The sequence below is a fragment of the Musca domestica genome, unplaced genomic scaffold (genome assembly GCF_030504385.1).
Source record: "Musca domestica strain aabys unplaced genomic scaffold, Musca_domestica.polishedcontigs.V.1.1 76, whole genome shotgun sequence".
NCBI classification, from domain to species: domain Eukaryota; kingdom Metazoa; phylum Arthropoda; class Insecta; order Diptera; family Muscidae; genus Musca; species Musca domestica.
This window is the reverse complement of record NW_026712396.1, coordinates 2,787,268-2,800,709: the sequence shown is the minus strand read 5'-3', so window position 1 is coordinate 2,800,709 and position 13,442 is coordinate 2,787,268. Positions and strand designations below refer to the sequence as shown.

Sequence of the window (13,442 nt, the reverse complement as noted above, 5' to 3'; positions counted from 1 at the left end):
TATATAGTACATGATTTTGAAAAGAAGTGTTGACCTTTCATTCAGTTATCGCGGTTTTCAATTATTTATTCAAAATAAATGCAACAAGTTGTTTGATTTTTTATTGTTTTGATACTAATTCTGACATTACAAGCCAAACAGGTAAACCTCTATACTTGCAATTTTTTCAAAGTTGACCTACCTTCTCTTCATTGTACCATGGCAGCAACCATGGTACAATGATATCAAGGTAGGGCAGAACTACCATATGATTTAATTTTTTTATTTTCTTGGCTTAATATGTCATCTTTATTTGTTTATGTATGTGTTTTCTTTTCAATAACAAAAAATTGTTCAGAAAACATTTAAATTCGGGTGTTTTCAATATGTTTATTTCAACGTATGCATCGACAAAATCTAGAGTTTTTGTAGCGAAATAATCCTTTAGAGATATATAGTACATGATTTTGAAAAGAAGTGTTGACCTTTCATTCAGTTATCGGGGGTTTCAGTTATTTATTCAAAATAAATGCAACATGTTTTTTTTGATAATTCTGACATTACAAGCCAAACAGGTAGACCTCTATACTTGCAATTTTTTCAAAGTTGACCTACCTTCTTTTCATTGTACCATGCATGGTACTATCTTTAGAAAGTAGCAGCAAACCCTGAATTGTGTCTACAGTGTGTCAAATTTCATTTGAAGTTTTGTTTATATTTTTATTTCGTGGTAGAAAAATACAGGTAGCCACATCCATGGTACAATGAATTCAAGGTAGGGCAGAACTACCATATGATTTAAATTTTTTTATTTTTCTGGCTTAATATGTCAACTTCATTTGCTTATGTGTGTGTCTTCTTTTCAATAATAAAAAATTGTTCAGAAAATATTCAAATTCGGGTGTTTTCAAAATGCTTATTGCAACAAATGCATCGACAAAATGTACAGTTATTGTCGCGAAATAAACCATAAGAGATATATAGAACATGATATTGAAAAGAAATTTTGACCATTCATTCAGTTTTCGCGGTTTTAAATTATTTATTCAAAATCAATGCAACAAGTTGTTTGCTTTTTTATTGTTTTGATAGTAATTCTGACATTACAAGCCAAACAGGTAGACCTCTATACTTGCAATTTTTTCAAAGTTGACCTACCTTCTCTTCATTGTACCATGGCCACATCGACACAGCTGCTGGGACAATGAACTGTCAAACCAAACCAACCAAATAGGGGGTTAACCTATTTATATTAAATGAACTGAAAAGGAGAGTGTACATAAACAGCTTGGAATCATGGCTAGGTATATTAATGTCAAATTATAAAGGGAAACGACGGCAGAATTTGAATGCGGCTCTGATATCCGGCTCTGACATATACTTACTATTCATTCAAGTTTCGCCCAAAGCATATCAGGATTTTCCAGAAAAGAAGTTATTCGTGATGGAATCCAAGCGTGATATTGTAATTTCTTTATATTTGGCTGGAAAACCATCGCTAACGTTAGAGCACTCCAGCATTTAAATGGGAATAAATGTTTTGTGTCTGTACCATCGCTCGTTACCGTGATACTGATAGTGTAGCCTAAAGTCAAAAAATGGTCCGAAAAGTAAAGAAGCAACTTGATCGAAACCCGTGTCGAAGTGGCCGAAAAAATGGCTCGTGAGTTGAACATATCGCAATATTCCATTCGGCAAATATTGAAAATTTTACTCGGGGTAAAGCCATTGAAATTCCAAAAAGTACAACAACTTACACCGCAACAGAAAGAAAATAGCCTCAAAAGAGCTAAAGAGATGTCTCGCTTGGCCGAAAGTAGGGAACTGCCGAATTTGGATTTCTTTGATGAGAAAATATACGTTGTCCAGCAGTTTGTAAACAAACAAAATGATCGTGTTTGTTTGCCGCAGAGACGCTGAAAATATGCACCTTCGGTTGGCCACCAGAACTCAAGCGCCGGCCATGCTGATGGTGTGGACCGCCATAACAGCGAATGGACGCTCTCCGCTCGTATTACTCGACCATGGCAACAGAATAAATGCCGAATATTATCGCGAAATTATTCTGGAGGGTGTATTAAAGCCTTGGGCACGCAAACATTTTGGCCGCAGAACTTGGACATTCCAGAAGGACTCATCACCATCGCACTCAGCACACGCCACCCAAGAATGGTTACAAAATGAGGTTCCTCGCTTCATTTCCAGCGCAAAATGGGCACCAAAATCTCCAGATACCAATCCGTTGGACTATTGTGTCTGGAGTATTTTGGAAAGCAAGGTTGGCATCATGGTAGAAAAATACAGGTAGATGCATCAACGCTTGGGAACATTGATATGCCAACATTTTTAAAATGTTTTGTCAATAATAAGTAGATTTTTATATGTTTTCTTATACGACGCAAATCAGAGGTTGTTATAATAAGCAGTTTTCAAAAATTTTTACAAATTTCAATAAAATTTCATTCAACATTTTCAATTCCAAAATCGGTTTGACAGTTCATTGTCCCAGCAACTGTGTTGATGCGACTACCTGTATTCTTCTACCATGGTTAGCACTAAAAAAACCAAAGTGTCGATCACCTAAAGCAAGCGCTTCGCCGGGAATGGGCCAAAATACCGTTGAGCAACATTCGAGTAGAGTGTGACGATTTTATTGGGAGCTTGAAGGCCATAATTCGTGTCAAAGATGACCGATTCGAACAAATCTAAACTTATTCTAAAATTTTATGTGGTTTCCGTCACTTTTTTGCTTTCATTCAATAAAATTTTAAAAAATTTTAAAATTATGGCGTTTTTTATTTATTATTAACTTTTCATATTTTTAGTTTTACGTGGGGGTTATATGCGAAAGTGATACGATTATATAGCCTCTCTCATGGTGGAAAAATACAGGTAGATGCATCAACGCTTGGGAACATTGATATGTCAAAAATTTTGAAATGCTTTTTCAAAAATAAGTAGATTTTGACATGTTTTCTTATACGACACCAATCGGAGATTGTTATGATATTCGTTTTTCAACAATTTTTTCGAATCTGAATAATTTTTTATTCAAAATTTTCAATTTCAAATTTAGTTTGACAGTTCATTGTCCCAGCAGCTGTGTCGATGCGACTACCTGTATTCTTCTACCATGGCCTCTCCTTTCCATGTGACGGTTTCATTGGCAGGTTGAAGGCCATAATTCGTGCCAAAGGTGACCAATTCGAACAACTTATTCTAAAATTTGATGCTATTTCCAACATTTTTGCTTTCATTCAATAAAATTTAAATAAAATTAAGAATTATGACTTTTGACTTTTTTGCATTTTTTTATCTCACCTTGTATATAAATATATATATTTTTTAATTTTTTCATTATTAATTTTTTATATTTTTAATTTTACTTTTCATGTTATCGCCTGAGAGGCACTGGCGAAAACGTTAATTCACAATGTCATGCATTTCGACAACAGAGAAATCAGCTGGTTTTATCGGTCATGGAAGATGTGTAACCAAATTTATTATTGTGAATGAAATCACATAACAAATGATAAACAAATACCAAATACCGTAATTTTGACATTAAATCTGATTTAGTGTCATGTAGTCGAGTGTATCGTGTTGAGGCCAATTCTTTATACATTAATTAATTTGTGGTGCGGAAAAACACAACATATTGGCGACGATTTACTGAATTAATGCATTAAAATTAAATGTCTGGATTTTATTGGATTGAAATAATTGCAATTGTAACATAAACTTTTTGCCTAGCAATGTAAGATTAATGTTTTCCAATTTGTAATTGAAAACAAATTGAGGCGAGCGAGAGTGGATGTGTGTGTTAGTGTGTGTGTGCGCTGGTGAAGAAATAGAAAAAGGGGTGAGCGCGGGCGGTCTGCATGTGAATGGAAAATAATATAGATTTAAAGAAAGTTTGTGAACCTTTTGGTGAGAATAAACAAATGTAGCGCCAAAATTATAAACTATTGGACAATGATATTCTAACATAAAATGGTTTGATTTGTTTTGATTTTTGTTACTAATGGTGTGCCGTCCATACATGCCTGCCCCTTCCCTTTTTTGGGAAAATGTTGAGATTTTTCTCGGTGCACACGCATTTTCTTTCCCTTTCTAACTTTCTTTCGCTTATACACTTCTTTCGATGCACATCTCTCATAACACATATCATGGCTTTGGCACACTGCTGATGACTATGACTAGCTGGTGGCTTAACACTGCCACTCTTCTGCTGCTGATGGTACTTATGTGAGTGCGTGTGTGGGTTAACATTTTTGTTTTTATTGTGTACTTCCAGTTGACATCCTTTAAAAGGAAGAAAAATTGTGGGTTTCGGGCGCAAGCTACTGTGAGGTGCATTAGCTTCGGGAGTCAAGTAAATGGCGGTTAAAGTGCAATTTGAAATTGGTCATACCTCGAAACTGAGGAGTAAAAAAACCATTGAAGGTTATACACATGATTGGGAGCTATATGTAAAGGGACAGCAGGGCGACATAAGTGTGTTTGTTGAGAAAATTGTCTTCAATTTGCACGAATCTTTTGCAAAACCCAAACGTGGTAAGTAGGATAGGAGCCAGTTTTTCTTCGATTTTGAATGGGAAATAATAGATTTACTCTTCCTGTATTTATTTCTAGTTTGCAAGGAGCCACCATATCTCATTCAAGAGTCAGGCTATGCAGGTTTCGATGTTATAATTGAAATCCATCTACGTAATCGAGATGAGCCAAAGCGCATTAACTATCAGTATGACTTGGATCTACAGACAACAGGCCCGCCAAAACATAACCATGAAATAAGAAAACACGTCTTTGAGAACCCTTCGGAAGAATTTCGCCAGAAACTTTTAAAAGGCGGTGGAGTTCTAGTGTCAGCTGTTACATCCAGTAATGCCATAACGAATAGCTCAATGTCTGGTGCTAATAATACGGGCCATGTTGAGGCTCATAAAAGCTCATCGGCCGAAAAGAAACATAAAAGTCGTCCCCCAGATGATTCAAAGTTAAATTCATTTGCCAATCTATTTGGCCCACCCATTACAAAGACATCTGCGGTTGCTACGGCTGGAAATGGTGGCACTGCAACCAATTCATCTGGAACTGGTGCTTATAATGTTGGCAACAACGCCAAACATTCTCCCGATATTAAAACTGGCCAACTGGGTAGCAATCCCGCCAGCAGTATGCCTGCAAAAGAAAAATCGTCTAAAGACAAAGAGAAATCATCGTCGGACAGATCGAAAGACCGGTCCGAACGCAAGGAAAGACACCACAAACAATCGACAAATAGCCCCCATAAGGAAGGCAGAAGTGATTCCAAAAAGTCAGAATCAAAACATGAAAAACGAGATAAAAATGAAGAAAAATCGAAAAAGGATAAAAATCGAGACAAAGATCGCGACAGAGACAAGTCGTCGTCAGGGAATGCTGCAAACAACAACAAGAGACCTTCGAGTCCAAAGCCTGCAAGAGAGCTCAGTCCATTGAAAACAAATGCAGTGGCTCCAATAAATACACAAAATGCCAGTGGTCCTCCTTCTGCAGGTGGAACTGTGGCCAACAGTTCAAGCTCCGTTGCAAGACCTTCATCTTCACAAAGTGGCAAAATAGACGAGGGAAAGTCCTCATCATCGAAATCATCAAAAGATTCCTCATCCAAAGAATCCAAATCAAAGGAATCTTCGTCGAGTGGCAAAAAGTCAAAAAAGGAGAAAAAGGACAAAGACAAGGAAAGAGATAAAGAGCGTAGACACGAAGAAAAAGAGAAACAAAAGGCATTAGAGGCTTCAGCAAAATCAGTTCCCCCGAAAGATGAAACAAAATCCTCCTCTCAACCACCAACAAATGCATTACCCAATCCAACAGCAGCTGGAGTTCCAGAAAAACACTCAAAGAGTCCTTTAAATGCCAACGAAACATTAAAGAAGTCCGAAAAACCCACTAAAGCTGAGCCAACTAAAAGTCAAGATAATTTGGCAGTTCCGCCAAATTCAGGGGTAGCACCAACATTGCCACCCACAAATGTAGCCCATCCACAACATACAGCCAGCGATAAGAAAACCACAGGGGCCTCTTCAGCATCGGCTACGGCAGCGACCGCACCAGCCCCACCAGAAAAAGATAAACGTTCACACAAACACAAAAAGAAGGAAAAGAATAAAGATAAGGATAAAGATCGAGACCGAGATAAGGAACGTGATAAGGATAAAGATAAAGAGCGCGATAAAGAGAGGGAAAGCAAAAAGGAGAAAGAAACTAAAGAAAAGCCAACAGAAGAAAAATCCGCAGAAAATTTCTCTGTGCCACCACCGCTACAGCAATCGTTGCAGCAGCAATCCAGTAACACTACAAGTCTTACGAACAGTCCACGTATCAGTAATCCTGAGGAGCCTTCTGGTGTGAATACGACACCGCCGTCAACCACATCGTCGACAACAACCACGAGCAGTAGCAATAGTTCTTCGTCCAAATCCTCGAAGAACAAAGAAAAGAAATCCAAAGATCGATCAAAAGAAGAAAAATCATCTTCGAAACACAAATCCAATGATGCCGATGCCACAGAAACCAAGAACAAACAACCAAAACTGTCATCATCATCAACCTCCTCTGCGTCCTCGTCGTCGTCAAACTCTACACCGGCAAATGCAAACAACAATGCAGCAATCATTCCCGGATTGCCTGCTCCTCTTACAGCACCGCCTGCAGCTAGTTCGGCTCTCCCTGCACCAAGTAATAGCCATTTGGATCTAAGCGATAATGACAGTGTGTCATCTGCACCCACCACTTTGGATACTCAAACAAGCGGCAATGCGGCAAATAAACCACAACCTCCTGCTCCTCCTCAACCAGTCATGACACATTCTGATAGCTCGAACAGCAGTTTTCCTGATTTAAGTTTTACCAAAGCAAAGAAAGCCTCCACATCACAAGAAACGGCCAAGCCTATCAACAATCCTACACCACCACCCCAACCCCAGTTAAAAGAACCTCCTCCCAAATCCAGTAAGTCTTCGAAAGACAAAACGGATAAATCCTCGAAAAATGAAGAAGAACGTGAAAAGAAACGACGACGGAACTCTCAAGCAGCCAACACATTCATAGAACCGCCACTCAAGCAAATGAAAAAAGAAACAAAATCGGTTAGAGAAAAATCAAAATCGCCATCTATGCGCAATGCCGGCAGTCGGGCAAGCATATCAGAGGCTTCATCGACTTTCCTCCAGCCGGGAGCATCACCATCGAGTACAGCGGCCGCAGCTCCCCTGGCACCACCCACATCGGTACCACCGGCTGCTCATTCGCCCGCCCTAAGTGCCGCTGAGGCTGTGGGAAATGCTACCAGTGCCACGGCCAATGCTGCCACCTGCAATAGTACTTCGGCTACAACACCCACAACTGCGGCTGCTAATTCATCGGCCTCCGCGGCACTGGCATCGCATCAGTTGCCTTTGGATTATCTAAGCGAACTGCAGGAGTTACATCACAAGATTATGACACTACAGGACAATGAAGATCTCCAGCATGTTGTTGAGCTGATAGCTGCCACGGGTTGTTATGAAATCACAACAAAAACATTCGATTTTGATTTGTGTAAATTGGATCGGGTGACAGTACAGCGATTACAGGAGTTTTTCGCCACATCGGTATCATGACATAGAATTCATGTTTAAGGTGAACTAGCGGTGAGTATGAATGGTGTGTTGTCAGATAAAGTTTTTTTTTATGGGAAATGGATTTGGATTTTTATTACTTCAGTTGAGAATCGAGAAGAATCTGGTGAGGCCTTGTATATTTGTGCACAACGGAGTATAACGATAATTTTTACAATTTGTATTGCGTGCATCACACTATGGAGGGTATATTCCGTTTGTAGCTCCTCCAACTCTTGGTCAGCATTAGATTTTTGTCGATTTAACCAATTCCGTTCGTATGTCTGTCCGCCTGGAAAATTAACAATCAATTGTTAATGTCGGAACTTTTTGTATTGAAAATGGGCCATATACGATTGGTATAGCGACCATATAACTGTACCGGCTGATTTTGGGTGTTTGGAGGTGTTTTCGTCACAATTTGAAATCGAATTTGCTGTAAATTTTGCATGTGTTAGAATTCTGCTAATCCGGTTCGAGCTCCAGGTTTAAAAATTCGGCAACCTTAATGGCATATAGGGCTGACTGAGATCTTCTGGAATGAGTTGTTGCTGTAGTAGTAGTACATGTCAGTGTTTGCGTTCTGCTAATCTGGTTCCATTTTCAGTTTAGAAATTTGGCTACCTTAATGGGCTGTAGCTAGAGATCTTGTGGAGTGAGTTGGGTAGATTTGGCTGTACAATTAAAGAGGTGCAGAGTATACACGCCGGGCAGGCGTTACGCACATCTTCATAAATTCGTGCCCAATACGAATTGAGATCCTGAACGTAATTGCGCCAAAACTACCCTGAACTGACGTTCTTCAGCTGCAATGGAAGAGGGTGGACTCCGAGCATTAATTTTATAACTACTAATAGCATACGCGACTGCATCGGTATGAATGCTACGCAGACCGGCCTGATAGGCTTCTTGATCTAGAGGTTCTCTCTTGTAGCTTTGGACCTCCCTCTCAGATCGTGTATGTCCTTCCTGACACGCCTGTTTGGGGAAGATTTTTGCACCCTATGATGGTTGGGATGACTTTCACGGTAACACCCAATCACGTACTACAACAAAAGCAGATGATTATGCTGACGTAAGGGAATGATTTTTGCCTCCTCATGTAGATGGTCCACTGGTGTCTTGGCAGCCTGTCGCAATTCTCAGTGCAGCGTTCTGACAGGTCTGGATGTGCTTCCACTGCGTAGCACTAGCATTCGCAGATCACCGCATATCTGACCACAGACCGAACTACCGCGTTATAAGAGGCTAGCGTCTTGAGGAACTGGTTCCTACTTTTCATCTTGTCGCAGATAGCTGTGGCTTGCGCGGACGACTTGAACATGCTGTCGAATGTGACCCCTAAAATCTTGGGGCAGTTTGTATTCGGTATTAAATTTCCCTCGACCTGCAAATTCAGCTGTGTTCTCATCTCCGCAAACCATGTGGTAAAGAGTTTGTCATCAACCACTGGGCCCGACGCCATGATCATACAATCATCCACATACGTTACGATCTCTATGCCCACTGGAGGGCGAGGAACTCCGGAAAGGTAGAGGTTAAACAGTCACCCCACCTTAGGGAACTCCCTGTTTAACTCTACGGGTTTTGGACTTCTTGTTCCGGAATTCCACGTACGACTGGCGTCCCCACATACAGGGTGAGATAAAAAACTGCAACAAAGTCAACGTCATAATTTTTAATTTTATTGAATGAAAGGCAAAAAGTGTCGGAAATAGCATCAAATTCTAGAATGAATTTAGATTTGTTCGAATTGGTCACCTTTGGCACGAATTATGGCCTTCAAACGGCCAATGAAACCGTCACACGCTCCCCGAGTGTTGCTCTGCGGCATTTCGGCCCATTCCCAGCGAAGCGCTTGCTTGAGGCGATCGACACTTTGGTATTTTTTAGTGCCAGCCTTGCTTTTCAAAATTCTCCAGACTCAGCAGTCCAACGGATTGGTATCCGGAGATTTTGGTGGCCATTGTGCGCTGGAAATGAAGCGAGGAACCTCATTTTGTAACCATTCTTGGGTGTCGCGTGCTGAGTGCGATAGTGCTGAGACCTGTTGGAATGTCAAAGGTCTGCGGCCAAAATGTTATCGTGTCCAAGGCTTTAATACACCCTTCAGAATATTTTCGCGATTAATACGAGCGGAGAACGACTATCCACCGGCTGTTATGGCGGCCCACACCGTCACCATGGCCGACGCTTGAGTTCTGGTGACCAACCGAAGGTTCACATTTTCAGCTGACATCTTTGGCAAGTAAACACGATCATTTTGTTTGTTTACAAACTGCTGTACAACGAATGTTTTCTCATCGGAGAAAACCAAATTCGGCAGTTCATCACTTTCGGCCAAGGAAGCAACTTCTTTAGCTCTTTTGAGTCTATTTTCTTTACGTTGCGGTGTAAGTTTTTGCACTTTTTGGAATTTCAATGGCTTTACCCCGAGCTCATTTTTCAATGTTTGCCGAATGAAATATTCTATCAAGTCGCTTCTTTACTTTTCAAACCATTTCTGCTGATGTTGCTGTTTTCTTCAAGTTGAAAATATTTTTTTTTTTTTGGAATTAGCAAGACTAATTGTTTTTGGAGGAACTTTACAAAATGAGAAAAAACTTAAGTATTAGTATGTAATAAAAAAATACAAGACTATTTTCAACATTTTAGGCAACACGTTTAAATGTTTCCGGAGAACCCTTCAAATCTATCTTTCTTTTATTGCTCATGTTTTTATTTTACTGTTAATTTCCTTTTCATTTATAAAACTTGTAAAATTGGTGGTGTTTTGACAAATCAGCTGATTGCTTGCAAGTTTTTGCAGGGACTCCATCTGTTTACTTTTCATAGTTTTCCTGCAAAAGATAAAAAACTTCTTTAATCTCTAACAAAGAAGTTGCTGGGCAATTCCTGCAAGAAAAGTAAAATCTGTCACTCGTCATACGAAAATATTTTAGATATGAATACATTTTATTTGAAAAAATGACAAGAAGTCGGGTTCGTCAGAAAAGGGTTGCCATATAATTAATTTAACAAATGAGTTTACCTTTATTGTTTTGCCATGGGGCATTGTAGAAGAATATAAGTAGACGCATCGACACAGCTGCTGGGACAATGAACTGCCAAACCAGTTTTGGGATTGAAAATGTTGAATGAAAAATTATTTAAATTTGTAAAAATTGTTGAAAAACACGTATTATACTAAACTTTGAATGACGTCGTATAAGAAAACAAATAAAAATCTACCTATATTTGAAAAGACATTTAAAAATTTATGACATATCAATGTTCCCAAGCGTTGATGCATCTACCTGTATTTTTCTACCATGCCATGGGGTAAACATTAATTAACAGAAGAAAATCTGCAATAGAATTTTTTTTATTACCCCAAAAATCTTTAACACATCTTTTATTTTCTTACAGATCCCAAATAGGATTTCACCTTGACGGAAGAAATTTATACCATTCATTAATAATGCCGGAAGAGGTATTTTTTTGTTATGTAAGGATTTTTTATATAATCTAATTTGTGTAAGAGAAGCTATTACGAATAATAAAAAAATACAACAATATGATATTTAATATATACATAAATTGTATTTCGCGTACAGCGGCAACACAGGAAAAACAACAAAAAAGCAAAACATATACAAACAAAAAAAACATACGCATTGCACAAAATTTGTGTTAAATTTATGAAGTTGAACAAATACAAGACAACAGCAAAATAAGAAATTATATTAAAAATAAATAATAATAATTTATTAATATTTAAATGTAATAAGCGAATATAATAAGAAAACCGGACAAAGGATAGACAAAGTGCATACATGTATTTATACGTTTTTTTTTCACTTGTATTTTTCGTTTCGTATTTTTTTTAATTTCAAAATCACACAAACACACCACACATACAAAGAAAACCAAATAAGTAAGCAATTCTTAAAGAAAAAACAAACAAACAAAACAACATTTATGCATATAAATAAATATTTATAAAATACAACAACAAGCAATTAGAATTATATATATTTTAATTATACATATATACAGAGAAAATATCAATGGAATTATTTGGAAATTTTAAAACCATAGTTTGTACAATATTTGATATTCCCCATTGTTTTTTGTTGTTTTTTCTTTCCTAATTTTTCTCTACTGCTACTTTTGTTTCTATCATCTGCAAATTGATTTTCAAATTTCAATATTGTTTTCTGTTAAGCCAAACCAAAACTCAGCCCCGAAACAAAACAAAATCCCATGCCTTTATTGACCACATAAGACTTGTAAATTTTATTCTTTAATAGTTTTTTTTTATTATTATTATTATCTCTGCAACAATTTTGTATGATAATATTACAAATAATAGTACATACATACATAATATATATATCTTTAACGTTTTACAAAATAAGCTAGCATTCAATGAAATATAAATATGTTTTTGTTTTATTTTTAATTTTTTTCTTTCAATTCTTCTCAGCTTTTTAATCGATATAACCAAACTAATTTCTAAGAACTACAAAGACTTTTGGTTTTAAGCAATTTATTATTAGAAAATAAAAATAACTTTTTTCAAAGCTACACATATTTTAGTTGTTAACTGTAATTAGGGTGTATTTTGGATGGAACCTCCTCTGTAACTCTGCTCTTTGTTTACCACGTCTTGATTTTGATTGTTTGTTTTATTATTTTTTGAACATTATATATAATGTACACACATAAGAATTCTCATGCAATAAATAAAACAAAAAACAAAATATTTCACCTGGAAGTAATTTTCAAAAATACAATGTGCGTTTTTTTTCTTTTTTGGGTGGATTTAAAAATGTTAAATGTGGGTATTCATACGGAAATCATTGACAACAGGAGACAAATTCTCTCATTCGATATCGAAACAAGTAAAAATGCTGTAAGTTTGGCTGAGCCGAACTCAACCTCCACCATTTGGAACTAATTTTGGCAATTTTCCAAAAAAAAAAAAAAAAAATCCGTTAAAAATTCTGTTAAAATCTTAAAAATAACGAATGTAGCCATTATATTAGGGTCTATACGTCGACGTGGACCTGCAAAGACAAATTTTACCATAAGCCATTACAATATTCAAATGCGAAACTAGAAAAAAATACCGATTGTGACTTTTTATATTTTGCTGGAAAACCACAAGTGGCTATCGTTAGAGCACTCCAGCATTTAAATGTGAATAAATCGCTCGTTACCGTGATACTGGTAGATTAGTCCGACGTCAAGGAAGTGGACGGAAGAAAACAGCAACATCAGCAGAAATGGTTCGAAAAGTAAAGAAGCGATTTGGCCGAAACCCGCATCGCAGTGGCCGAAAAATGGCTCGTGAGATGAACATATCGCAATATTTCATTCGGCAAACATTGAAGAATGAGCTCGGGGTAAAGCCATTAAAATTCCAAAAAGTGCAAAAACTTACACCGCAACAGAAAGAAAATAGACTCAGACTCCAAAGAGCTATAGAATTGCTTCGCTTGGCCGAAAGTGGTGAACTGCCGAATTTGGTTTTCTCCGATGAGAAAACATTCCTTGTCCAGACAAGGAGGTTCCTCCCTTCGTTTCCAGCGCTCAAAGGCCACCAAATCTCCAATCCGTTGGACTATTGTGTCTAGAGTATTTTGGAAAGCAAGGTTGGCACTAAAAAATACCAAAGTGTCGATCATCTCAAGCAAGCGCTTCGCCGGGAACAGGCCAAAATAGCGCAGAGCAACATTCGGGTAGTGTGTGGCGGTTTCATTGGCCGTTTGAAGGCCAAAGGTGACCAATTCGAACAAATCTAAACTTATTCTATAATTTGATGCTATTTCC

General features: G+C 37.7%; 1 protein-coding gene across 1 annotated transcript; it reads left to right on the top strand.

The window, feature by feature from the left end:
* Positions 1-3,555: 3,555 nt before the first annotated feature.
* Positions 3,556-12,296, top strand: LOC101888575 (protein AF-9). Its single transcript, XM_005178062.4, has 4 exons — positions 3,556-3,736; positions 4,277-4,536; positions 4,615-7,658; positions 11,034-12,296. Exons 2-3 carry the CDS (start codon positions 4,359-4,361, stop codon positions 7,626-7,628), a joined length of 3,192 nt encoding a protein of 1,063 aa, XP_005178119.1. The 5' UTR covers positions 3,556-3,736; positions 4,277-4,358; the 3' UTR covers positions 7,629-7,658; positions 11,034-12,296.
* Positions 12,297-13,442: the final 1,146 nt, after the last annotated feature.

Coding starts and splice junctions, on each gene's coding strand:
- LOC101888575 (XM_005178062.4), top strand. CDS start 4,359: ATGGCGGTTAAAGTGCAATTTGAAATTGGTCATACCTCGAAACTGAGG. Junction 4,537..4,614: donor TTTTGCAAAACCCAAACGTG/GTAAGTAGGATA, acceptor ATTTATTTCTAG/TTTGCAAGGAGCCACCATAT.